General features: G+C 43.7%; 1 protein-coding gene across 1 annotated transcript in view; it reads right to left on the bottom strand.

Annotated features, from left to right (window-relative positions):
- The window catches only part of LAMA3 (laminin subunit alpha 3), a 203,758-nt gene that overhangs the window by 131,413 nt on the left and 45,733 nt on the right, over nt 1-26,612 (bottom strand). Inside the window, exons 16-19 of the mRNA XM_038766444.1 lie at nt 24,967-25,013; nt 23,409-23,508; nt 22,561-22,613; nt 21,010-21,115 (exon numbers count right to left, since the gene is read on the bottom strand). Of these exons, the coding sequence (XP_038622372.1) occupies nt 21,010-21,115; nt 22,561-22,613; nt 23,409-23,508; nt 24,967-25,013 (306 nt within the window). The remainder of the gene's footprint in view (nt 1-21,009; nt 21,116-22,560; nt 22,614-23,408; nt 23,509-24,966; nt 25,014-26,612) is intronic.

Below are 26,612 nucleotides of genomic sequence, written 5' to 3'. Positions count from 1 at the left end.
TCCCTATCCCACGGTGGAGGGGGGGGGGGGAGGGGGGCTCACAGTCTCCATCCCCATTTTGCAGATGAGGGAACTGAGGCACAGAGGAGTTAAGTGACTCGCCCAAGGTCATGCAGCAGACAAATGGCAGCAAACCTTGTGACTCCCAGGCCCGTGCCCTAACCCCATGCAGCAGACAAATGGCAGCAAGCCTTCTGACTCACAGGCCCGTGCCCTGTCAATCAATCAATCAATCAGTCATATTTATTGAGCGCTTACTGTGTGCAGAGCACTGTACTAAGCGCTTGGGAAGTCCAAGTTGGCAACATATAGAGACAGTCCCTACCCAACAGTGGGCTCACAGTCTAAAAGGGGTAGACAGAGAACAAAACCTAACATACTAACAAAATAAAATAAATAGAATAGATATGTACAAGTAAAATGAATAGAGCAATAAATATGTACAAACATATATACATATATACAGCTGTCCCTATGCAGCAGACAAATGGCAGCAAACCTTGTGACTCCCAGGCCCGTGCCCAAACCCCATGCAGCAGACAAATGGCAGCAAGCCTTCTGACTCCCAGGCCCGTGCCCTGTCGATCAATCAATCAATCAATTGCATTTATTGAGCGCTTACTTTGTGCAGAGCACTGTACTAAGCGCTTGGGAAGTACAAGTTGGCAACATATGTATATGAAAAGCCCGGGCTCTTTCACTGCGCCACGCTGCTTTCCCAATGAGGAATGAAAACCCAACCACCTTCTGACTCCCAGGCCCGTGCCCTGTCAATCAATCAATCGTATTTATTGAGCGCTTACTGTGCGCAGAGTACTGTACTAAGCGCTTGGGAAGTACAAGTTGGCAACATATAGTGACAGTCCCTACCCAACAGTGGGCTCAGAGTCTAGAAGGGGGAGACCGAGAACCAAACCAAACATACTAACAAAATAAAATGAATAGAATAGATATGTACAAGGAAAATAAATAAATAAATAGAGTAATAAATATGTACAAACATATATACATATATGCAGCTGTCCCTACGCAGCAGACAAATGGCAGCAAACCTTGTGACTACAAGGCCCGTGCCCTGTCAATCAATCAATTGCATTTATTGAGAGCTTACTCTGTGCAGAGCGCTGTACTAAGCACTTGGGAAGTACAAGTTGGCAACATATACAGACAGTCCCTACCCAACAGTGGGCTCACAGTCTAAAAGGGGGAGACAGAGAACAAAACCAAACATACTAACAAAATAAAATAAATAGAATAGATATGTACAAGGAAAATAGAGTAATAAATATGTACAAACATATATACATATATACAGCTGTCCCTATGCAGCAGACAGATGGCAGCAAACCTCGTGACTCCCAGGCCCATGCCCTAACCCCATGCAGCAAACAAATGGCAGCAAACCTTCTGGCTCCCAGGCCCGTGCCCCGTCAATCAATCAATCAATCAATCATATTTATTGAGCGCTTACTGTGTGCACAGCACTATGCTAAGGACTTGGAAAGTACAAGTTGGCAACATATAGAGACAGTCCCTACCCAACAGTGGGCTCACAGTCTAAAAGGGGGAGACAGAACAAAACTAAACATACTAACAAAATAAAATAAATAGAATGGATATGTACAATTAAAATAAATAAATAAATGCATAGAGTTATAAATATGTACAAACATATATACAGCTGTCCCTATGCAGCAAACAAATGGCAGCAAACCTTGTGACTCCCAGGCCCGTGCCCTAACCCTATGCAGCAGACAAATGGCAGCAAACCTTGTGACTCCCAGGCACGTGCCCTGTCAATCAATCATATTTATTGAGCGCTTACTGTGTTCAGAGCACTGTACTAAGCGTTTGGGAAGTACAAGTTGGCAACATACAGAGACAGTCCCTACCCAACTGTGGGCTCACAGTCTAAAAGGGGGAAGTCAGAGAACAAAACCAAACATACTAACAAAATAAATAGAATAGATATGTACAAGTAAAATAAATAAATAAATAAATAGAGTAATAAATATGTACAAACATATATACATATATACAGCTGTCCCTATGCAGCAGACAAATGGCAGCAAACCTTGTGACTCCCAGGCCCGTGCCCTAACCCCATGCAGCAAACAAATGGCAGCAAACCTTCTGGCTCCCAGGCCCGTGCCCTGTCAATCAATCAATCAATCAATCATATTTATTGAGCACTTACTGTGTGCAGAGCACTATGCTAAGCACTTGGGAAGTACAAGTTGGCAACATATAGAGACAGTCCCTACCCAACCGTGGGCTCACAGTCTAAAAGGGAGAGACAGAGAACAAAACCAAACATACTAACAAAATAAAATGAATAGAATGGATATGTACAAGTAAAATAAATAAATACATAAATAGAGTAATAAATATGTACTAACATAAATACATATATACAGCTGTCCCTATGCAGCAGACAAATGGTAGCAAACCTAGTGACTCACAGGCCCGTGCCCTAACCCCATGCAGCAAACAAATGGCAGCAAACCTTCTGGCTCCCAGGCCCGTGCCCTGTCAACCAATCAATCAATCAATCATATTTATTGAGCACTTACTGTGTGCAGAGCACTATGCTAAGCACTTGGGAAGTACAAGTTGGCAACATATAGAGACAGTCCCTACCCAAAAGTGGGCTCACAGTCTAAAAGGGAGAGACAGAGAACAAAACCAAACATACTAACAAAATAAAATGAATAGAATGGATATGTACAAGTAAAATAAATAAATACATAAATAGAGTAATAAATATGTACTAACATAAATACATACATACAGCTGTCCCTATGCAGCAGACAAATGGTAGCAAACCTAGTGACTCACAGGCCCGTGCCCTAACCCCATGCAGCAGACAAAAGGCAGCAAGCCTTCTGACTCCCAGGCCCGTGCCCTGTCAATTAATCAATCAATCAATCAGTTGTATTTACTGAGCACTTACTGTGTGCAGAGCACCGTACTAAGTGCTTGGGAATTCCAAGTTGGCAACATTAGAGACAGTCCCTACCCAACAGTGGGCTCACAGTCTAAAAGGGGGAGACAGAGAACAAAACCAAACGTACTAACAAAATAAAATAAATAGAATGGATATGTACAATTAAAATAAATAAATAAATGAATAGAGTAATAAATATTTACAAACATATATACACATATACAGCTGTCCCTATGCAGCAGACAAATGGCAGCAAACCTTGTGACTCCCAGGCCCGTGACTTAACCCCACGCAGCAGACAAATGGCAGCAAACCTTCTGACTCCCAGGCCCGTGCCCTGTCAATCAATCAATCAATCGTATTTATTGAGCGCTTACTGTGTGCAGAGCACTGTGCTAAGCGCTTGGGAAGTACAAGTCGGCAACATATAGAGACAGTCCCTACCCAACAGTGGGCTCACAGTCTAAAAGGGGCACACAGAGAACAAAACCAGACATACTAACAAAATGAAATAAATAGAATGGATATGTACAAGTAAAATAAATAAATACATAAATAGAGTAATAAATAAGTACAAACATATATACATATATACAGCTGTCCCTATGCAGCAGAAAAATGGCAGCAAACCTTGTGACTCCCAGGCCCGTGCACTTACCCTATGCAGCAGACAAATGGCAGCAAGCCTTCTGACTCCGAGGCCCGTGCCCTGTCATTCAATCAATCAATCAATCGCATTTATTGAGCGCTTACTGTGTGCAGAGCACTGTACTAAGCGCTTGGGAAGTACAAGTCGGCAACATATAGAGACAGTCCCTACCCAACAGTGGGCTCACAGTCTAAAAGGGGCACACAGAGAACAAAACCAGACATACTAACAAAATGAAATAAATAGAATGGATATGTACAAGTAAAATAAATAAATACATAAATAGAGTAATAAATAAGTACAAACATATATACATATATACAGCTGTCCCTATGCAGCAGACAAATGGCAGCAAACCTTGTGACTCCCAGGCCCGTGCACTTACCCTATGCAGCAGACAAATGGCAACAAGCCTTCTGACTCCCAGGCCCGTGCCCTGTCAATCAATCAATCAATCAATCAATCGTATTTATTGAGCGCTTACTGTGTGCAGAGCACTGTGCTAAGTGCTTGGGAAGTACAAGTCGGCAACATATAGACACAGTCCCTACCCAACAGTGGGCTCACAGTCTAAAAGGGGCAGACAGAGAACAAAACCAGACATACTAACAAAATGAAATAAATAGAATGGATATGTACAAGTAAAATAAATAAATACATAAATAGAGTAATATATATGTACAAACATATATACATGTATACAGCTGTCCCTATGCAGCAGACAAATGGCAGCAAACCTTGTGACTCCCAGGCCCAGGCCCTAACCCCATGCAGCAGACAAATGGCAGTAAACCTCCTGGCTCCCAGGCCCGTGCCCTGTCAATCAATCAATCAATCTATCAATCGTATTTATTGAGCGCTTGCTGTGTGCAGAGCACTGTGCTAAGCTCTTGGGAAGTACAAGTTGGCAACATATAGAGACGGTCCCTACCCAACAGTGGGCTCACAGTCTAAAAGAGGGAAGACAGAGAACAAAACCAAACATACTAACAAAATAAAATAAATAGAATAGATATGTACAAGTAAAATAAATAAATAAATAAATAGAGTAATAAATATGTACAAACATATATACATATATACAGTTGTCCCTATGCAGCAGACAATTGGCAGCAAACCCTGTGACTCCCAGGCCCGTGCCCTAACCCCAAGCAGCAGACAAATGGCAGCAAACCTTCTGACTCCTAGGCCCATGCCCTGTCAATCAATCAATCAATCAATCGTATTTATTGAATGCTTACTGTATGCAGAGCACTGTGCTAAGTGCTTGGGAAGTACAAGTTGGCAACATATAGAGACAGTCCCTACCCAACAGTGGGTTCACAGTCTAAAAGGGGGAAGAAAGAGAACAAAACCAAACATACTAACAAAATAAAATAAATAGAATGGATATGTACAAGTAACATAAATAGAGTAATAAATAAGTACAAACATATATACATATACACAGCTGTCCCTATGCAGCAGACAAATGGCAGCAAACCTTGTGACTACCAGGCCTGTGCCCTAACCCTATGCCGCAGACAAACGGCAGCAAACCTTGTGATTCCCAGGCCCATGCCCTGTCAATCAATCAATCAATTAATCGAATTTATTGAGCGCTTACTTTGTGCAGAGCACTGTACTAAGCGCTTGGGAAGTACAAGTTGGCAACATATAGAGACTGTCCCTACCCAACAGTGGGCTCGCAGTCTAAAAGGGGGAGACAGAGAACAAAACCAAACATACTAACAAAATAAAATAAATAGAATGGATATGTACAATTAAAATAAATAAATAAATAGAGTAATAAATATGTACATACATATATACACATGTACAGTTGTCCCAATGCAGCAGACAAATGGCAGCAAACCTTGTGACCCCCAGGCCCGTGCCCTAACCCCATGCAGCAGACAAACGGCAGCAAACCTTGTGACTCCCAGGCCCGTGCACTGTCAATCAATCAATCAATCGTATTTATTAAGCACTTACTGTGTGCAGAGCACTGTGCTACGCGCGTGGGAAGCACAAGTTGGCAACATATAGAGACAGTCCCTACACAACAGTGGGCTCACAGTTTAAAAGGGGCAGACAGAGAACAAAACCAGACATACTAACAAAATGAAATAAATAGAATAGATATGTACAAGTAAAATAAATAAATACATAAATAGAGTAATAAATAAGTACAAACATATATACATATATACAGCTGTCCCTATGCAGCAGACAAATGGCAGCAAACCTTGTAACTCCCAGGCCCGGGCCCTAACCCCATGCAGCAGACAAATGGCAGTAAACCTTCTGACTCCCAGGCCCGTGGCCTGTCAATCAATCAATCAATCATTCAATCAATCATATTTATTGAGCACTTACTGTGTGCAGAGCACCGTGCTACGCGCGTGGGAAGTACAAGTTGGCAACATATAGAGACAGTCCCCACCCAACAGTGGGCTCACAGTCTAAAAGGGGTAGACAGAGAACAAAACCAAACATAGTAACAAAATAAAATAAATAGAATGGATATGTACAAGTAAAATAAATAAATAAATACAGTAATAAATATGTACAAACATATATACATATATACAGCTGTCCCTAGGCAGCAGACAAAAGGCAGCAAACCTTGTGACTCCCTGGCCCATGCCCTAAACCTGTGCATCAAACAAATGGCAGCAAACCTTGTGACTCCCAGGCCCGTGCTCTGTCAATCAATCAATCAATCAATCGTATTTATTGAGCGTTTTCTGTGTGCAGAGCACTGTGCTAAGCGCTTGGGAAGTACAAGTTGGCAACATATAGAGACAGTCCCTACCCAACAGTGGGCTCACAAGTCTAAAAGGGGGACACAGAGAACAAAACCAAACATACTAACAAAATAAAATAAATAGAATGGATAGGTACAAGTAAAATAAATACATACATAAATAGACTAAAAAATATGTACAAACATATATACATATATACAGTTGTCCCCATGTAGCAGACAAATGGCAGCAAACCTTGTGACTCCCAGGCCCGTGCCCTGTCAATCAATCAATCAATCAATCGTATTTATTGAGCGATTGCTGTGTGCAGAGCACTGTGCTAAGCGCTTGGGAAGTACAAGTTGGCAACATATAGAGACAGTCCCTACCCAACAGTGGGCTAACAGTCTAAAAGGGGGAAGACAGAGAACAAAACCAAACATACTAACAAAATAAAATAAATAGAATGGATATGTACAAGTAAAATAAATAGAGTAATAAATATGTACAAACATATATACATATATAAAGCTGTCCCTATGCAGCAGACAAATGGCCGCAAACCCTGTGACTCCCAGGCCAGTGCCCTAACCCCATGCAGCAGACAAATGACAGCAAACCTTCTGACTCCTAGGCCCGTGCCCTGTCATTCTATCAATCAATCAATCGCATTTATTGAGCGCTTACTGTGTGCACAGCACTGTGCTAAGCGCTTGGGAATTACAAGTTGGCAACATATAGAGACAGTCCCTCCCCAACAGTGGGCTCACAGTCTAAAAGGGTGAGACAGAGAACAAAACCAAACATACTAACAAAATAAAATAAATAGAATAGATATATGCAAGTAAAATAAATAAATAAATAGAGTAATAAATATGTACAAACATATATACATATATACAGGTGTCCCTATGCAGCAGACAAATGGCAGCAAACCTTCTGACTCCCTGGCCCGTGCCCTAACCCCATGCAGCAGACAAATGGCAGGAAACCTTCTGACTCCCAGGCCCGTGACTTGTCAATCAATCAATCAATCATATTTATTGAGCGCTTACTGTGTGCAGAACACTGTGCTAAGCGCTTGGGAAGTACAAGTTGGCAACATATAGAGACAGTCCCTACCCAACAGTGGGCTCACAGTCTAAAAGGGGGAGACAGGGAACAAAACCAAACATACTAACAAAATAAAATAAAGGTAATAGATATGTACAAGTAAAATAAATAAATAAAGAGTAATAAATATGTAGAAACATATATACATATATACAGCTGTCCCTATGCAGCAAACAAATGGCAGCAAACCTTGTGACTCCCAGGCCCGTGCCCTAACCCTATGCAGCAGACAAATGGCAGCAAACCTTCTGACTCCCAGGCCTGTGAGCTGTCAATCAATCAATCAATCTTATTTATTGAGCGCTTACTGTGTGCAGAGCACTGTGCTAAGCACTTGGGAAGTACAAGTTGGCAACATATAGAGACAGTCCCTACCCAACAGTGGGCTCACAGTCTGAAAGGAGGAGACAGAGAACAAAACCAAACATGCTAACAAAATAAAATAAATAGAATGGATATGTACAAGTAAAATAAATAAATAAACAAATAGAGTAATAAATATGTACAAACATATATATAAACATATATACATATATACAGCTGTCCCTATGCAGCAGAAAAATGGCAGCAAACCTTCTGACTCCCAGGCCCATGCCCTAACCCCATGCAGCGGACAAATGGCAGCAAACCTTCTGACTTCCAGGCCCATGCCCTATCAATCAATCAGTCAATCACATTTATTTAGCGCTTACTGTGTGCAGATCACTGTACTAAGCACTTGGGAAGTACAAGATGGCAACATATAGAGACAATCCCTACTCAACAGTGGGCTCACAGTCTAAAAGGGGGAGACAGGGAACAAAACCAAACATACTAACAAAATAAAATAAATAGAATGGATATGTACAATTAAAATAAATACATAAATAGAGTAAGAAATATGTATAAACATATATACATGTATAGAGCTGTCCCTATGCAGCAGACAAATGGCAGCAAACCTTGTGACTCCCAGGCCCGTGCCCTAACCCCATGCAGCAGACAAATGGCAGCAAACCTTGTGACTCCCAGGCCCGTGCCCTGTCAATCAATCAATCAATCAATCGCATTTATTGAGCACTTACTGTGTGCAGAGCACTGTACTAAGCGCTTGGGAAGTACAAGTTGGCAACATATAGAGACAGTCCCTACCCAACAGTGGGCTCACAGTCTAAAAGGGGGAGACAGAGAACAAAATCAAACATACTAACAAAATAAAATAAATAGAATAGATACGTACAAGTAAAATGAATAGAGTAATAAATATGTACAAACATATATATATATATATATATATATAGCTGTCCCTATGCAGCAGACAAATGGAAGCAAACCTTGTGACCCCCAGGCCTGTGTCCTATCCCCATGCAGCAGACAAATGGCAGCAAACCTTCTGACTCCCAGGCCCGTGCCCTGTCAATCAATCAATCAATCAATCAATCGTATTTATTGAGCGCTTACTGTGTGCAGAGCACTGTACTAAGTGCTTGGGAAGTACAAGTTGGCAACATATAGAGACTGTCCCTACCCAACAATGGGCTCACAGTCTAAAAGGGGGAGACAGAGAAAAAAACCAAACATACTAATAAAATAAAATAAATAGAATAGATATGTACAAGTAAAATAAATAGAGTAATAAATACGTGCAAACATATATACATATATACAGCTGTCCCTATGCAGCAGACAAATGGCAGCAAACCTTCTGACTCCTAGGTCCGTGCCCTGTCAATCAATCAATCAATCAATCGCATTTATTGAATGCTTACTGTGTGCAGAGCACTGTGCTAAGCGCTTGGGAAGTACAAGTTGGCAACATATAGAGACAGTCCCTATCCAACAGTGGGCTCACAGTCTAAAAGGGGGAGACAGAGAACAAAACCAAACATACTAACAAAAGAAAATAAATAGAATAGATATGTACAAGTAAAATAAATAAATAAATACAGTAATAAATATGTACAAACATATATACATATATACAGCAGTCCCTATGCAGCAGACAAATGGCAGCAAACCTTGTGACTCCCTGGCCCATGCCCTAAACCTGTGCATCAAACAAATGGCAGCAAACCTTGTGACTCCCAGGCCCGTGCTCTGTCAATCAATCAATCAATCATTCAATCAATCATATTTATTGAGCACTTACTGTGCGCAGAGCACCGTGCTACGCGCGTGGGAAGTACAAGTTGGCAACATATAGAGACAGTCCCTATCCAACAGTGGGCTCACAGTCTAAAAGGGGGAGACAGAGAACAAAACCAAACATACTAACAAAATAAAACAAATAGAATGGATATGTACAAGTAAAATAAATAAAAAAACAGAGTAATAAATATGTACAAACATATATACATATATACAGCAGTCTCTATGCAGCAGACAAATGGCAGCAAACCTTGTGACTCCCAGGCCCGTGCCCCAACCCTATGCAGCAGACAAATGGCAGCAAACCTTCTGACTCCCAGGCCCGTGCCCTGTCAATCAATCAATCAATCGCATTTATTGAGCACTTACTGTGTGCAGAGCACTGTACTAAGTGCTTGGGAAGTCCAAGTTGGCAACATATAGAGACAGTCCCTACCCAACAGTGGGCTCACAGTCTAAAAGGGGGAAGTCAGAGAACAAAACCAAACACACTAACAAAATAAAATAAATAGAATAGATATGTACAAGTAAAATAAATAAATAAATAAACAGAGTAATAAATATGTACAAACATATATACATATATACAGCTGTCCCTATGCAGCAGACAAATGGCAGCAAACCTTGTGACTCCCTGGCCCGTGCCCTAACCCCATGCAGCAGACAAGTGGCAGTAAAACTTGTGACTCCCAGGCCCGTGCCCTGTCAATCAATCAATCAATCAATCAATCGTATTTATTGAGCGCTTACTGTGTAAAAAGCACTATGCTAAGCACTTGGGAAGTACAAGTTGGCAACATATAGAGACAGTCCCTACGCAACAGTGGGCTCACAGTCTAAAAGGGGGAGACAGAGAACAAAACCAAACATACTAACAAAATAAAATGAATAAAATGGATATGTACAATCAAAATAAATAAATAAATAAATAGAGTGATAAATATCTATAAACATATATACACATTTACAGCTGTCTCTATGCAGCAGACAAATGGCAGCAAACCTTGTGAATCCCAGGCCCGTGCCCTGTCCCCACGCAGCAGGCAAATGGCAGCAAACATTGTGACTCCCAGGTCCGTGCCCTAACCCCATGCAGCAGACAAATGGCAGCAAATCTTCTGACTCCCAGGCCCGTGCCCTGTCAATCAATCAATCAATCAATCAATCGTATTTATTGAGCGCTTACTGTGTGCAGGGAACTGTGCTACGCGCTTGGGAAGTACAAGTTGACAACATATAGAGACAATCCCTACCCAACAGTGGGCTCACAGTCTAAAATGGGGAGACAGAGAACAAAACCAAACATACTAACAAAATAAAATAAATAGAATGGATATGTACAAGTAAAATAATAAATAGAGTAATAAATATGTACAAACATATATACATATATACAGCTGTCCTTATGCAGCAGACAAATGGCAGCAAACCCTGTGATTCCCAGGCCCGTGCCCTAACCCTATGCAGCAGACAAACGACAGCAAGTCTTGTGAATCCCAGGCCCGTGCCCTGTCAATCAATCAATCAATCAATCGTATTTATTGAGCGCTTACTGGGTGCAGAGCTCTCTGCTAAGCACTTGGGAAGTACAAGTTGGCAACATATAGAGACAGTCCCTACCCAACAGTGGGCTCACAGTCTAAAAGGGGGAGTCAGAGAACAAAACCAAACATACTAACAAAATAAAATAGAATAGATATGTATAAGTAAAATAAATAAATAAATAAGTACAGTAATAAATATGTACAAACATATATACATATATACAGCTGTCCCTATGCAGCAGACAAATGGCAGCAAACCTGGTGACTCCCAGACCCGTGCCCTAACCCCATGGAGCAGACAAATGGCAGCAAAACTTCTGACTCCCAGGCCCGACCCTGTAAATCAATCAATCAATCAATCGTATTTATTGAGCGCTTACTGTGTGCAGAGCACTGTGCTAAGCGTTTGGGAAGTACAAGTTGGCAACATATAGAAACAGTCCCTACCCAACAGTGGGCTCACAGTCTAAAAGGGGGAGACAGAGAACGAAACCAAACATACTAACAAAATAAAATAAATAGAATGGATATGTACAAGTAAAATAAAAAAATAAATACAATAATAAATATGTACAAACATATATACAGCTGTCCCTATGCAGCAGACAAATGGCAGCAAACGTGACTCCCAGGCCCGTGTCCTAACCCCATGCAGCAGACAAACGGCAGCAAACCTTGTGACTCACAGGCCTGTGTCCTGTCAATCAATCAATCAATCAATCAATCGTATTTATTGAGCGCTTATTGTGTGCAGAGCACTCTGCTAAGCACTTGGGAAGGACAAGTTGGCAACATATAGAGACAGTCCCTACCCAAAAGTGGGCTCACAGTCTAAAAGGGGGAGACAGAGAACAGAACGAAACATAGTAACAAAACAAAATAAATAGAATAGATATGTACAAGTAAAATAAATAAATAAATACAGTAATAAATATGTACAAACATATATACATATATACAGCAGTCCCTATGCAGCAGACAAATGGCAGCAAACCTTGTGACTCCCAGGCCCGTGCCCTAACCCTATGCAGCAGACAAATGGCAGCAAACCTTGTGACTCCCAGGCCTGTGCCCTGTCAATCAATCAAACAATCGTATTTATTGAGCGCTTACTGTGCGCAGAGCACTGTGCTAAGCGCTTGGGAAGTACAAGTTGGCAACATATAGAGACAGTCCCTACCCAACAGTGGGCTCACAGTCTAAAACGGGGAGACAGGGAACAAAACCAAACATACTAACAAAATAAAATAAATAGAATAGATATGTACAAGTAAAATAAATAAACAGAGTAATAAATATGTACAAACATATATACATATATATAGCTGTCCCTATGCAACAAACAAATGGCAGCAAACCTTCTGACTCCCAGGCCCATGCCCTATGCAGCAGACAAATGGCAGCAAACCTTCTGACTCCCAGGCCCGTGCCCTGTCAATCAAACAATCAATCAATCGGATTTATTGAGCGCTTACTGTGTGCAGAGCAGTATGCTAAGCACTTGGGTAGTACAAGTTGGCAACATATAGAGAGAGTCCCTACCCAACAGTGGGCTCACAGTCTAAAAGGGGGAGACAGAGAACAAAACCAAACATACTAACAAAATAAAACAAATAGAATGGATATGTACAAGTAAAATAAATAAACAGAGTAATAAATATGTCCAAACATATATACATATAATATACAGCTGTCCCTATGCAGCAGACAAATGGCAGCAAGCCTTCTGACTCCCAGGCCCGTGCCCTACGCAGCAGACAAATGGCAGCAAACCTTGTGACTCCCAGGCCCGTGCCCTGTCAATCAATCAATCAATCAATCAATCGTATTTATTGAGCGCTTACTGTGTGCAGAGCACTATGCTAAGCACTTGGGAAGTACAAGTTGGCAACATATAGAGAGAGTCCCTACCCAACAGTGGGCTCACAGTCTAAAAGGGGAAGACAGAGAACAAAACCAAACATACTAACAAAATAAAATGAATAGAATGGATATGTACAAGTAAAATTAATAAATACATAAATAGAGTACTAAATATGAACTAACATATATACATATATACAGCTGTCCCTATGCAGCAGACAAATGGCAGCAAACCTTGTGACTCCCAGGCCGTGCCCTAACCCCATGCAGCAGACAAATGGCAGCAAACCTTCTGACTCCCAGGCCCATGCCCTGTCAATCAATCAATCAATCAATCAATTGTATTTACTGAGTGCTTACTGTGTGCAGAGCACTGTACTAAGCGCTTAGGAAGTCCAAGTTGGCAACATATAGAGACAATCCCTACCCAACAGTGGGCTCACAGTCTAAAAGGGGGAGACAGAGAACAAAACGAAATATACTAACAAAATAAAATAAATAGAATGGATATGCACAATCAAAATAAATTTAAAAAAAATGGAGTAATAAATATTTACAAACATATATAAATATATACAGCTGTCTCTATGCAGCAGACAAATGGCAGAAAACCTTGTGACTCCCAGGCCCGTGCCCTAACCTCATGTAGCAGACAAATGGCAGCAAACCTTCTGACTCCCAGGCCCGTGCCCTGTCATTCAATCAATCAATCAATTGTATTTATAGAGCGCTTACTGTGTGCAGAGCACTGTACTAAGCACTTGGGAAGTACAAGTTGGGAACAAATAGAGACAGTCCCTACCCAACAGTGGGCTCACAGTCTTAAAGGGGGAGACAGAGAACAAAATCAAACATACTAACAGAATAAAATAAATAGAATGGTATGTACAAGTAAAATAAATAAATAAATAGAGTAATAAATTTCTACAAACATATATACATATATACAGCTGTCCCTATGCAGCAGACAAATGGCAGCAAACCCTGTGACTCCCAGGCCTGTGCCCTAACCCTACGCAGCAGACAAATGGCAGCAAACCTTCTAACTCCCAGGCCCGTGCCCTAACCCCATGCAGCAGACAAAGGGCAGACAACCTTGTGACTCCCAGGCCCGTGCCCTGTCAATCAATCAATCAATCGTATTTATGGAGCACTTACTATGTGCACAGCACTGTGCTAAGCGCTTGGGAAGTACAAGTTGGCAACATATAGAGACAGTACCTACTTAACAGTGGGCTCACAGTCTAAAAGGGAGAGACAGAGAACAAAACCAAACATACTAACAAAATAAAATAAATAGAATGGATATGTACAAGTAAAATAAATAAATAGAGCAATAAATATGTACAAACATATATATATATATATATATATATATATATATATATATATAGCTGTCCTTATGCAGCAGACAAATGGCAGCAAACCCTGTGACTCCCAGGCCCGTGCCCTAACCCTATGCAGCAGACAAACGACAGCAAGCCTTGTGACTCCCAGGCCCGCGCCCTGTCAATCAATCAATCAATCAATCAATCGTATTTATTGAGCGCTTACTGGGTGCAGAGCACTGTGCTAAGCACTTGGGAAGTACAAGTTAGCAACATATAGAGACAGTCCCTACCCAACAGTGGGCTCACAGTCTAAAAGGGGGAGACAGAGAACAAAACCAAACATACTAACAAAATAAAATGAATAAAATGGATATGTACAAGTAAAATAAATAAACAGAGTAATACATATGTACAAACATATATACATATATACAGCTGTCCCTATGCAGCAGACAAATGGCAGCAAACCTTGTGACTCCCTGGCCCGCGCCCTAACCCCATGCAGCAGACAAATGGCAGCAAATCTTCTGACTCCCAGGCCCGTGACCTGTCAATCAATCAATCAATCGCATTTATTGAGCACTTACTGTGTGCAGAGCACTGTACTAAGCGCTTGGGAAGTACAAGTTGGCAACATATAGAGACAGTCCCTACCCAACAGTGGGCTCACAGTCTAAAAGGGGGAGACAGGGAACAAAACCAAACATACTAATGAAATAAAATAAATAGAATGGATATGTACAATTAAAATAAATAGAGTAATAAATATGTATAAACATATATACATATATACAGCTGTCCCTATGCAGCAGACATATGGCAGCAAACCTTGTGACTCCCAGGCCCGTGCCCTGTCAATCAATCAATCAAACAATCGTATTTATAGAGCGCTTACTGCGTGCAGAGCACTGTACTAAGGGCTTGGGAAGTACAAGTTGGCAACATATTGAGACAGTCCCTACCCAAAAGTGGGCTCAAAGTCTAAAAGGGGGAGACAGAGAAGAAAACCAAACATACTAACAAAATAAAATAAATAGAATAGATACGTACAAGTGAAGTGAATAGAGTAATAAATATGTACAAACATATATACATATATACAGCTGTCCCTATGCAGCAGACAAATGGCAGCAAACCTTGTGACTCCCAGGCCCGTGCCCTATCCCCATGCAGCAGATAAATGGCAGCAAACCTTCTGACTCCCAGGCCCGTGCCCTGTCAATCAATCAATCAATCAATTGTATTTATTGAGCGCTTACTGTAAATAAATAAATAAACAGAGTAATAAATATGTACAAACATATATACATATATGCAGCTGTCCCTATGCAGCAGACAAATGGCAGCAAACTGTCTGACTCCCAGGCCCGTGCCCTAACCCCAGGCGGCAGACAAATGGCAGCAAACCTTCTGACTCCCAGGCCCGTGCCCTGTCAATCAATCAATCAATCGCATTTATTGAGCACTTACTGTGTGCAGAGCACTGTACTAAGTGCTTGGGAAGTCCAAGTTGGCAACATATAGAGACAATCCCTACCCAACAGTGGGCTCACAGTCTAAAAGGGGGAGACAGAGAACAAAACCAAACATACTAACAAAATAAAATAAATAGAATGGGTATGTACAAGTAAAATAAATAGAGTAATAAATATGTACAAACATATATACATATATACAGCTGTCCCTATGCAGCAGACAAATGGCAGCAAACCCTGTGACTCCCAGGCCCGTGCAATAACCCTATGCAGAAGACAAATGGCAGCAAACCTTCTGACTCCCAGGCCCGTGCCCTGTCAATCTATCAATCAATCAATCGCATTTATTGAGCGCTTACTGTGCGCAGGGCACTGTACTAAGTGTTTGAGAAGTACATGTCGGCAACATATAGACACAGTCCCTACCCAACAGTGGGCTCACAGTCTAAAAGGGGGAAGTCAGAGAACAAAACCAAACATACTAACAAAATAAAATAAATAGAAAAGATATGTACAAGTAAAATGAATAGAGCAATAAATATGTACAAACATATATACATATATACAGCTGTCCCTATGCAGCAGACAAATGGCAGCAAATCTTGTGACTACCAGGCCCGTGCCCTAACCCCATGCAGCAGACAAATGGCAGCAAACCTTCTGGCTCCCAGGCCCATGCCCTGTCAATCAATCAATCAATCAATCAATCGCATTTATTGAGCGCTTAATGTGTGCAGAGCACTGTGCTAAGCGCTTGGGAAGTACAAGTTGGCAACATATAGAGACAGTCCCTACCCAACAGTGGGCTCACAGTCTAAAAGGGGGAAGACAGAGAACAAAACCAAACATACTAACAAAATAAAATAAATAGAATAGATATGTACAAGTAAAATAAATAAATAAATAGAGTAATAAGTATGTACAAACATATATATATATATATACAGCTGTCCCTATGCAGCAGACAAATGGCAGCAAACCCTGTGACTCCCAGGCCCGTGCCCTATCCCCATGCAGCAGACAAATGGCAGAAAACCTTCTGACTCCCAGTCCCGTGCCCTGTCAATCAATCAATCAATCAATTATATTTATTGAGCGCTTACTGTGTGCAGAGCACTATGCTAAGCACTTGGGAAGTACAAGTTGGCAACATATAGAGACAGTCCCTACCCAACAGTGGGCTCAAGTCTAAAAGGGGGAGACAGAGAACAAAACCAAACATACTAACAAAATAAAATAAATAGAATGGATATGTACAAGTAAAATAAATAAATACATAGAGTAATAAATATGTACAAACATATATACATATATACAGCTGTCCCTATGCAGCAGACAAATGGCAGCAAACCTTGTGACTCCCAGGCCCGTGCCCTAACCCTATGCAGCAGACAAAAGGCAGCAAACCTTCTGACTCCCAGGCCCGTGCCCTGTCAATCAATCAATCAATCGTATTTATTGAGAGCTTACTGTGTGCAGAGCACTGTGCTAAGCGCTTGGGAAGTACAAGTTGGCAACATATAGACAGTCCCTACCCAACAGTGGGCTCACAGTCTAAAAGGGGGAGACAGAGAACAAAACCAAACATACTAACAAAATAAAATAAATAGAATGGATGTATACAATTAAAATAAATAAATAAATAAATCGAGTAATAAATATGTACAAACATATATACATATATACAGCTGTTCCTATGCAGCAGACAAATGGCAGCAAACCTTGTGACTCCCTGGCCCGTGCCCTAACCCCATGCAGCAGACAAATGGCAGCAAACTTTCTGACTCCCAGGCCTGTGCCCTGTCAATCAATCAATCAATCGTATTTATTGAGCACTTACTGTGTGCAGAGCACTGTACTAAGCGCTTGGGAAGTACAAGTTGGCAACATATAGAGACAGTCCCTACACAACAGTGGGCTCACAGTCTAAAAGGGGGAGACAGAGAACAAAACCAAACATACTAACAAAATAAAATAAATAGAATGGATATGTACAAGTAAAATAAATGAATAAATGGAGTAATAAATATGTACAAACATATATACATATATACAGCTGCCCCTATGCAGCAGATAAATGGCAGCAAACCTTGTGACTCCCTGGCCCGTGCCCTATCCCCATGCAGCAGACAAATGGCAGCAAACCTTGTGACTCCCAGGCCTGTGCCCTGTCAATCAATCAATCAATCAATCGTATTTATTGAGCGCTTACTGTGTGCAGAGCATTGTGCTAAGCGCTTGGGAAGTACAAGTTGGCAACATATAGAGACAGTCCCTACCCAACAGTGGGCTCACAGTCTAAAAGGGGGAGACAGAGAACAAAACCAAACATACTATCAAAATAAAATGAATAGAATGGATATGTACAAGTAAAATAAATACATAGAGTACTAAATATGTACTAACATATATACATATATACAGCTGTCCCTATGCAGCAGACAAATGGCAGCAAACCTTGTGACTCCCAGGCCCGTGCCCTAACCCCATGCAGCAGACAAACAGCAGCAAACCTTGGCCTGTGCCCTGTCAATCAATCAATCAATTGTATTTATTGAGTGCTTACTGTGTGCAGAGCACTGTGCAAAGCGCTTGGGAAGTACAAGTTGGCAACATATAGAGACGGTCCCTACCCAACAGTGGGCTCACAGTCTAAAAGGGGGAAGACAGAGAACAAAACCAAACATACTAACAAAATAAAATAAATAGAATAGATATGTACAAGTAAAATAAATAAATAAGTAAATCGAGTAATATGTAGAAACATATATACACATATATAGCTGTCCCTATGCAGCAGACAAATGGCAGCAAGCCTTCTGACTCCCAGGCCCGTGCTCTATCCCTATGCCATACTGCTTATCTATCGATGGTTATTGATTGATCCCTGTTATGTACTGAGTGCTCGCTTGCTTTGTGGAGAGCCCCGCACAAAACACTCGGTAGGGTCCACAACAACAGAGTGGGTAGATGTGAGCCCTGCCCACAAGGAGTTTAGAGGAGGAGTTGGGCATTAAAAACAGATTATTGGATTGGTTTCATCACACCCCGCAGACAAACGGTTGAAGTCAATGCCTGCCAATGATAAAGTAAGAAATCATCTTTAGGAGGCATGAAGATGGAGCCATCTAGTCTCGGCTTGCTACCGCTTCAGCAGAACCCTTTCATTCTGGCCTCATGTGGGCTTCTGCTTAGTTACTCGCTTTTATGAAGAAAAATTGGATCTGGCACCTGCAGTATTGGGGAACATCCAGCTCCTCAATTTTACTCGCTTTTGGCCCGCTACACATCCGCCACCCCCTGGCCTGGAATGCCCATCCTCCCCACATCCGCCAAGCTAGCTCTCTTCCTCTCTTCAAGGCCCTACTGAGAGCTCACCTCCTCCAGGAGGCCTTCCCAGACTGAGCCCCCTCCTTCCTCTCCCCCTCCTCCTCCTCTCCATCCCCCCCGCCTTACCTCCTTCCCCTCCCCACAGCACTTGTATATATGTTTGTACAGATTTATTACGCTATTTATTTTACTTGTACATACTTACTATTCGATTTATTTTATTCTGTTAGTATGTTTTGTTCTGTTGTCTCTGTGAGCCCGCTGTTGGGTAGGGACCGTCTCTATCTGTTGCCAACTTGTACTTCCCAAGCGCTCAGTACAGTGCTCTGCACACACTAAACGCTCAATAAATATGATTGAATGAATGAATGAATAACGAAATCAAAAGGAGAACAGGGGTGAAGGCATGTGACCACAGTCAAGGCCATTCCTGGATCTGACCAATGGCCCATACAGACCGAGCCCACTGTTGGGTAGGGACCGTCTCTATATGTTGCGAACTTGTACTTCCCAAGCACTTAGTACACTGCTCTGCACACAGTAAGCGTTCAATAAATATGATTGAATGAATGAATGAATGAATGAATGAATGGTCCTCGCGGATACCCAGACAGAGACATCCAATACCGCTAACTTCCCCCTCTTCACCTCTAAGAAGCAAAACCCCAGATAATCATCCTAGGAAAAATGGATGATGGGGATGACTGGGGTTCAAATCCTGGCTCAGCCATGTACCTATTCTGTGTGACCACAGCCAAGTCTTTAACTACTCTGACCCTCAGTTTCCTCATCTGTAAAATGGGAATACGATACCTGCGCCCCCTACTCCTTAGACTGTGAATCCAAGGTGGCACAGGGGCTGTGTCTCTGAAGATTGTATTGGATCTACCTCAGTGCTTAATACAGTGCTTGTCAAGTAGCAAGCAATGAACAAACACCATTATCATGTGCCGGCTGTTCAGCGGGCTGGATCTAAGAGGGGATGTTTCTGATACCCTCGGAGCAGAGGAGATTCTAATCTGGGCTTTCTGTCCAGTTCAGGGGACCACTGTGAAGGTGTGACTGGCCAATTTAAAAGGGTAATGATCAGAATAAGTGTTACGTAGGAAGTCCTTTCTAAGTACAAAAAGCTAAGCTAGGGACCAGATAGAGCAAACTCAGCCCCTCCCGTCCCACATGGGGCTCACAGTCTAAGGGGGAAGGAGAACACGTATTGAATCCCCCTTTTACAGATGAAGAAACTGAGGCCCAGAGAAGTGCAGTGACTTGCCCAAAGTCACCCAGCAGACAAGTGGCAGAGCCGGGATTAGAACCCATGTCTTCTGAATCCAAGGCCCTTGTTCTTTCCACTAGGCTCTCTGGGTTAGGTGTGGCCCTGCCTGGAGGAGGAGGGATGGATGGATGGATGGATGGTCCATCCATTTGAGAACCAAGGCCCCATTGCTACCCCCCAGAATCAGGAACAATTTTTGGCTAGGACATGGGAGAGGAACCTGATTTTGGTGATAATTTGGTCTGAGCCAACTAGCTGGGCAGCTGTGTGGCAGCAGAAGGGGGAGAGGAGCGGAGGGGGAAGAGGAGGAGAAGGAGGGGAAAGAGGAGGAAGAAGAGATGGGGAAAGGGAAGGAAGGGAGGGAGGAAGAGGGCAGGAAGGGAAGCAGGTTGGTAATAGCTGCTGCTCCTGACAGTGATCACACTAGGAGAAGGTGTGAAGCTGGAAAGACAGGGCCAACCCTGTCAGGGCTCAGGGGTTACACATGCACAAAGTTAGGAGACCACCCAAATGCTGCAAATCCTGAAGCAAAGTGGGGTCTGAAACCTCCCCTCTCCTCCTCCCCCCACTCCAGGTCCCACCTTGGGCAGAAAACATCCCCCCTGGGCATTTCTGACAGCTAACCAACCTTGACATCCAAAATAATTCCCGTTTTCCAGACCAAAGTAGCCATCTTCGCAGGTATCGCAGGCGTCCCCGCAGACGTTAGCCTTGCAGTAACACTCGCCATCTTTCTGCAGAGAAATGAGGCAGGCGCTTGACGCAACCATAACAGTAACAATAATAATCGTGGTATCTGTCAGTCGCTACTCCGTGCCAGGCACTGTGCTGAGAACTGGGATGATAGGCACAAGACGATCGGATTGGGCACTGTCTCAGTCCCACATGGAGCTAACAGCTAAGGAAACAGAGGCAGAGAACTAAAGTGACTTGCCTAAGGTCACACTGTAGACAAGTGGTTGATCTGGGATTAGAATCCAGGTCCTCTGACTGTTTCCACTAAGCCACGCTGCTTCTCCTCCAAAAAGCCTCATTCTTTGGATGAAACAGGACCCTCGCCAAGCCAGTATGACACTGGCTCCCCCGAACAATTATTATTTATGGTATTTATTAAGAACATGCAATGTGCCAGGCACTGTACTAAGCAATCTAAAGCAGCACAAACAGGATCCCAAAGGGCACAAGGGACACTGGGTTGCACTGAATCAGTCACCAAAATTTATTGTGCGCTTACGGTGTGCTGAGGTCTGCACTAAGTGCTTGGAAGAGTACAATTCAACAATAAAGCAGACATATCCCGTGCCCACAAAGGGCTTAGGGTCTAGAGGGGGAGAAAGACAAAAATATAAATAAATACATTGCAGAAAAATACACAAGTACTGTGGGGCTAGGACGGCGGGGTGAATAAACCAAGTCAGGGTGACACAGAAAGGAGTGGGAGAAGAGGAAAGTGGTGGCTTAATCAGGGAAGGCCTTTTGGAGGAGATGCACCTTTAATAAGGCTTTGAATGGGGAGAGGTGGCGGGGAAGAGTAACTGTTTGTCGGACATGAGGAGGGAGGGCGTTCCAGACCAGAGGCAGGACATGGACGAGAGGTCGGTGGTGAGATTAGATAATAATAATAATAATAATAATAATAGTAATGATGGCATTTATTAAGCGCTATGTGCAAAGCACTGTTCTAAGCGCTGGAGAGGTTACAAGGTGATCAGGTTGTCCCACGGAGGGCTCACAGTCTTAATCAGAGAAGCAGTGTGGCTCGGTGGAAAGAGCCCGGGCTTTGGAGTCAGAGGTCATGGGTTCAAACCCCGGCCCCACCAATTGACAGCTGTGCGACTTTGAGCAAGTCACTTCACTTCTCTGGGCCTCAGTTACCTCATCTGTAAAATGGGGATTAAGTCTGTGAGCCCCCCATGGGACAACCTGGTCACCTTGTAACCTCCCCAGTGTTTAGAACAGTGCTTTGCACATAGTAAGTGCTTAATAAATGTCATCATTATTATTAATCCCCATTTTACAGATGAGGTAACTGAGGCCCAGAGAAGTTAAGTGACTTGCCCAAAGTCACACGGCTGACAATTGGCAGAGCTGGGATTTGAACCCATGACCTCTGACTCCAAAGCCTGGGCTCTTTCCACTGAGCCACGCTGCTTCCCACAGTAAGAAGGTCAGCACTCACCTGCTGGCACTCACCCACACCGCTCAACACTCCAGCCGAGTGGCACTGGCACTCTGTAGGGACAGATGGGCACAAATTTGGTCTTTGTGAGGACTAAATTCAAGGAATTTTCCAGGTGCCCAGAGACTTGATTCTGGCTCTTAGCCGGGCTCCTCCTGAGTCTTCCAATTTCCCCGAGAAAGGTATGATCCCAGCAGCCTCCAGTTAGGAGCGGGTACCGAACCAGTGCGTGTGAGAGGTCTGAGCTGAGAGAACGGCGGGGAATCGTGGGGAAAACACCAAAGGCGGACTGGATTGTCAAGACGGAGGCACGGTGCTAGATAAATGGGCCGATTCTCTGGGCCCTTGGGATGAGGACCTGGTGGTCCGGCCACTGACGGGATGGATGCTGAAAGCTGCCAGGAATCTGGCTCACAGCCGGGTGGTGCAGGGGTGTTAGATCCACAGCAAACACAAATCCCGGTGCCTCCTTGGAAAATCGACTGACTGACAAAACATCAGGGAAACCCCTGGGAAAAGGGTGGGGAAACCCCACTGCATTCATCTCCAGCCAAGCCAGAGAAGCAGAAGGGTCTGTTCTCCTTTCTCTCTCTCTTTTCCCTCCCCCCACACCCTTCCCACCTGTCCCCCCCAGGGGGCAGGGGAAAGGCAGGGACCCCAGCAAACAACATTAATAGGAAGTTGGGGGGAAATCAATCAATCATACTTAATTGAGTGCTTACTGTGTGCAGAGCTCTGTACTAAGCACTTGGGAGAGAACAATATGCCAATATAACAGGCGCATTCCCTGCCCACATTAAGCTTCCAGTCTAGAAGGGGATACAACCGGCGCAGGGGGCCAGTTCTACCTGAACACCCCTCCAGGTTTTCCTCTGCCAGGTTCCAGTAGAGCGGTTTGCAGAGGCTGCAAGTGGGACCCTCAACATACAGCTGACACCGACAGTAACCCTAGAAACCAGACAGGATCAGGCAACTGCATCAAATGGGAAAACAGCAGGTTGACACATTCAGCACTCAGACAATCCTTCGCTTTAGGGAGGCAGGAATAAAGGAGCATGGCCTAGTGAATAGGGCACGGGCCTGAGAGTCAGGAGGACCTGAGTTCTAATCATGACTCCGCTTCTTCTCTGCTGTCTGACCGTGGGCAAGTCACTTCACTTCTCTGTGTCTTGGCTACCTCATTGGTAAAATGGGGATTAAGACCGTGAGCCCCATGTGGGACAGGGGCTGTATCCAACTTGATTAGCTTGTATCTGCCCCTAATAATTATAATAATAACGGTGTTTATTAATTGCTTACTATGCGCAAAGCATTGTTCTAAGTGCTGGGGGGATAAAAGGTGTTCAGGTTGTCCCACGTGAGGCTCACAATCTTAATCCCCATTTTCCAGATGAGGGAACTGAGGTCCAGAGAAGTTAGGTGACTTGCCAAAAGCCACACAGCTGACAATTGGTGGAGCTGGGATTTGAACCCATGACCTCTGACTCCAAAGCCCGGGCTCTTTCCATTGAGCCACGCTGCTTCTCATAGTACACTATCTGGCACATAGTACGTGCTTAACGAATACCATTAAAACAAAACAAAAAAGCTCCCAGGCTGGAGATGGTCAAAGTTATTCCGGTGGGGCTTGAAACCGAGGCCCAGAGAAGTGAAGTGACTTGCCCAAGGTCACAGAGCAGACATGTGGCGGAGTCGGGATTAGAACCTATGACTTCTGACTCCCAAGCCCGGGCTCTTTCCACTGCGCCATGCTGCTTCTCTGTACTGTACTGAGCAGACAAGTGGCGGAGGCAGGATTAGAATCCAGGTCCTCTGATTCCTAGGGCCGTGCCCCACCCATTTGGCCACGCTGTGTCCCTGTGCTGGGGTTGGATCAAAATCCAGCCCATCATCGAGGAGGGGGCGATTCCCAGTAAATCACATATTCTGGTCGCATAGTTGACTCAGAGTGCATTTCTTCCAAACTGTTTGCACGTCAGACAGATGGACAGTCCCCAGAGACCCCAGTTGATGAGACATTTCTCTGGATCAGGAGGAAAACATGTTTCCCAATGGATAATTTGGGATGAGATTCTAACTGCGAGGTTAATTTGGGTAGCTTCCAAAGGAATCAGTCCCTAGCAGGCTCAGGCTTGCTACGGCCTGCAGGCCCGGCAAATTCTGGGAACGGGCAGTACTTCCAGGCCTGAGGCCTCTGGGGATTGGTGAGGCCCAGCGTGAGGATCCTTGAGGATGAGCTGAGGAGGAGGCTGCAGTTGCTGTTGTGAAAAATAGCTTCATTTGCCCCTCAGACCTGATGGGAAATGCCCAACTACCCTCTGGGAAGTCCAAACCTGACTTCTAGGGGACAGGAAGACCCAAATGCCACCCCTCCTGAACTTCCCGATGGGAAAGTGATGCACTTACGGACTGAGAATCGATGGTACCCACAGGGTCACATTCGGCGTCAGAACCTGTGTGGAATTTAGTGGGGAAAATGTGTCAGTGCCTTGGTTTGAACTATACAGCCAGCTGGGGTAAGATGCTTAAGATTTATGAAAATGATAGCACTCTTCACTCCACCGATCAAATCGACTGCATTTCTTGAGTGCTTACTGTGTGCAGGGAACCATACTAAGGCCTTACGACAGTACAGAGTTAGTAGACATGTTTCCTACCCATAAGGAGCTGACAGTTAAGAAGGGGAGGCAGACATTAATATATACATACATACACACCTATATGCATTGCATATATATATATATATGCATATGCATATGTCCATATATATGGATATGTACATAAGTGCTATGAAGATGAGGGTGGGCTGGAATTGAAGGTGGGATGAACAAGGGGCAACATGGAAAGGAGCGGGAGAAGAGGAAATGAGAAAGTCGGGGAAGGCATCTTGGAGGAGATGTGCTTTTAATAAGGCTTTGAAGGTAGGGAAGAGTGTTGATTTGTCAGATATGAAGGGGGAGGGAGTCCCAGGCCCAAAGCAGAACGTGGGCACGGGGTTGGCAGCAAAGGTTGGCAGAGAGCGAGATACAGTGAGTCGGTGGCATTAGAGGAGAAAAGTGTGCACGCTGGGATACAGCGGGAAATCAGGAAGGTGAGGTAAGAGGGGCAAGGTGATTGAGTGCTTTCAAGTCGATGGTAAGGGGTTTCTGTTTGATGTGGAGGTGGATGGACAACCACTGGAGGGTCTTGAGCAGGGGAGAAACATGGGCCGAACAGTTTTAAGATAAATGACCTGGGCTGGAATCTCTTGGCATCTAAGCTTCAAGGGCCTTGCACACCCTCCACCCAACTTCCCCCAGACCCTGGGCATGAAGCCCACAGTTGTCACCCCCTGACTTTCCACCACAATTCCAACACCACCTGCCCCTACTAGAAGGTTAGGGGAAAATGGGAAGAATTTGAATAGAGCAATTCTTAATTCTACCCAAAGGAGGGCAATGTTGACCAAATACACACAAATTTTGTTTGTTTCTTTGCTGTACTTGTTAAGCGCTTACTATGTGCTTACTATGTGCTAAGTGCTTACTATGTTAACTCCATCTACATTGTTAAGTGCTTACTATGTACACTGTTCTAAGCACTGAGGAAGAAACGAGCTAATCGGGTTGGACACAGTCCATGGCCCATGTGGGGATCACAGTCTTAAGCCCCATTTCACGAATGAGGTTACTGAGGCACAGAGGCATTGTGACTTGCCCAAGGTCACACAGGAGACAAGTGTTGGAGCTGGGATTAGACCCTTCTGAATCCCAAGCCTGTGCTCTAACCACTAGGTAAGTTGCTTCGGTGAACTCACAGAATCATGGAGCTGAAAGGGGAGGCTAACCACATAAATGAAAGGGAAGCAGAATGGCCTATTGATTGATGAATGATTGACTACTGGCACAGGGGGATGTATGGCCTTCCCAGACTGAGCCCCCTCCTCCCTCTCCCCCTTCTCCCCCTCCCCATCACTCCTGCCTTACCTCCTTACCCTCCCCACAGCACCCTGTATATATGTATATATGTTTGTACGTATTTATTACTCTATTTTATTTGTACATATTTATTCT

This window comes from Tachyglossus aculeatus, chromosome 25, assembly GCF_015852505.1.
Source record: "Tachyglossus aculeatus isolate mTacAcu1 chromosome 25, mTacAcu1.pri, whole genome shotgun sequence".
Taxonomy (NCBI): Eukaryota; Metazoa; Chordata; class Mammalia; order Monotremata; family Tachyglossidae; genus Tachyglossus; species Tachyglossus aculeatus.
Note: the sequence above shows the minus strand (reverse complement) of the source record. Positions and strands in the feature narration are given on the sequence as shown.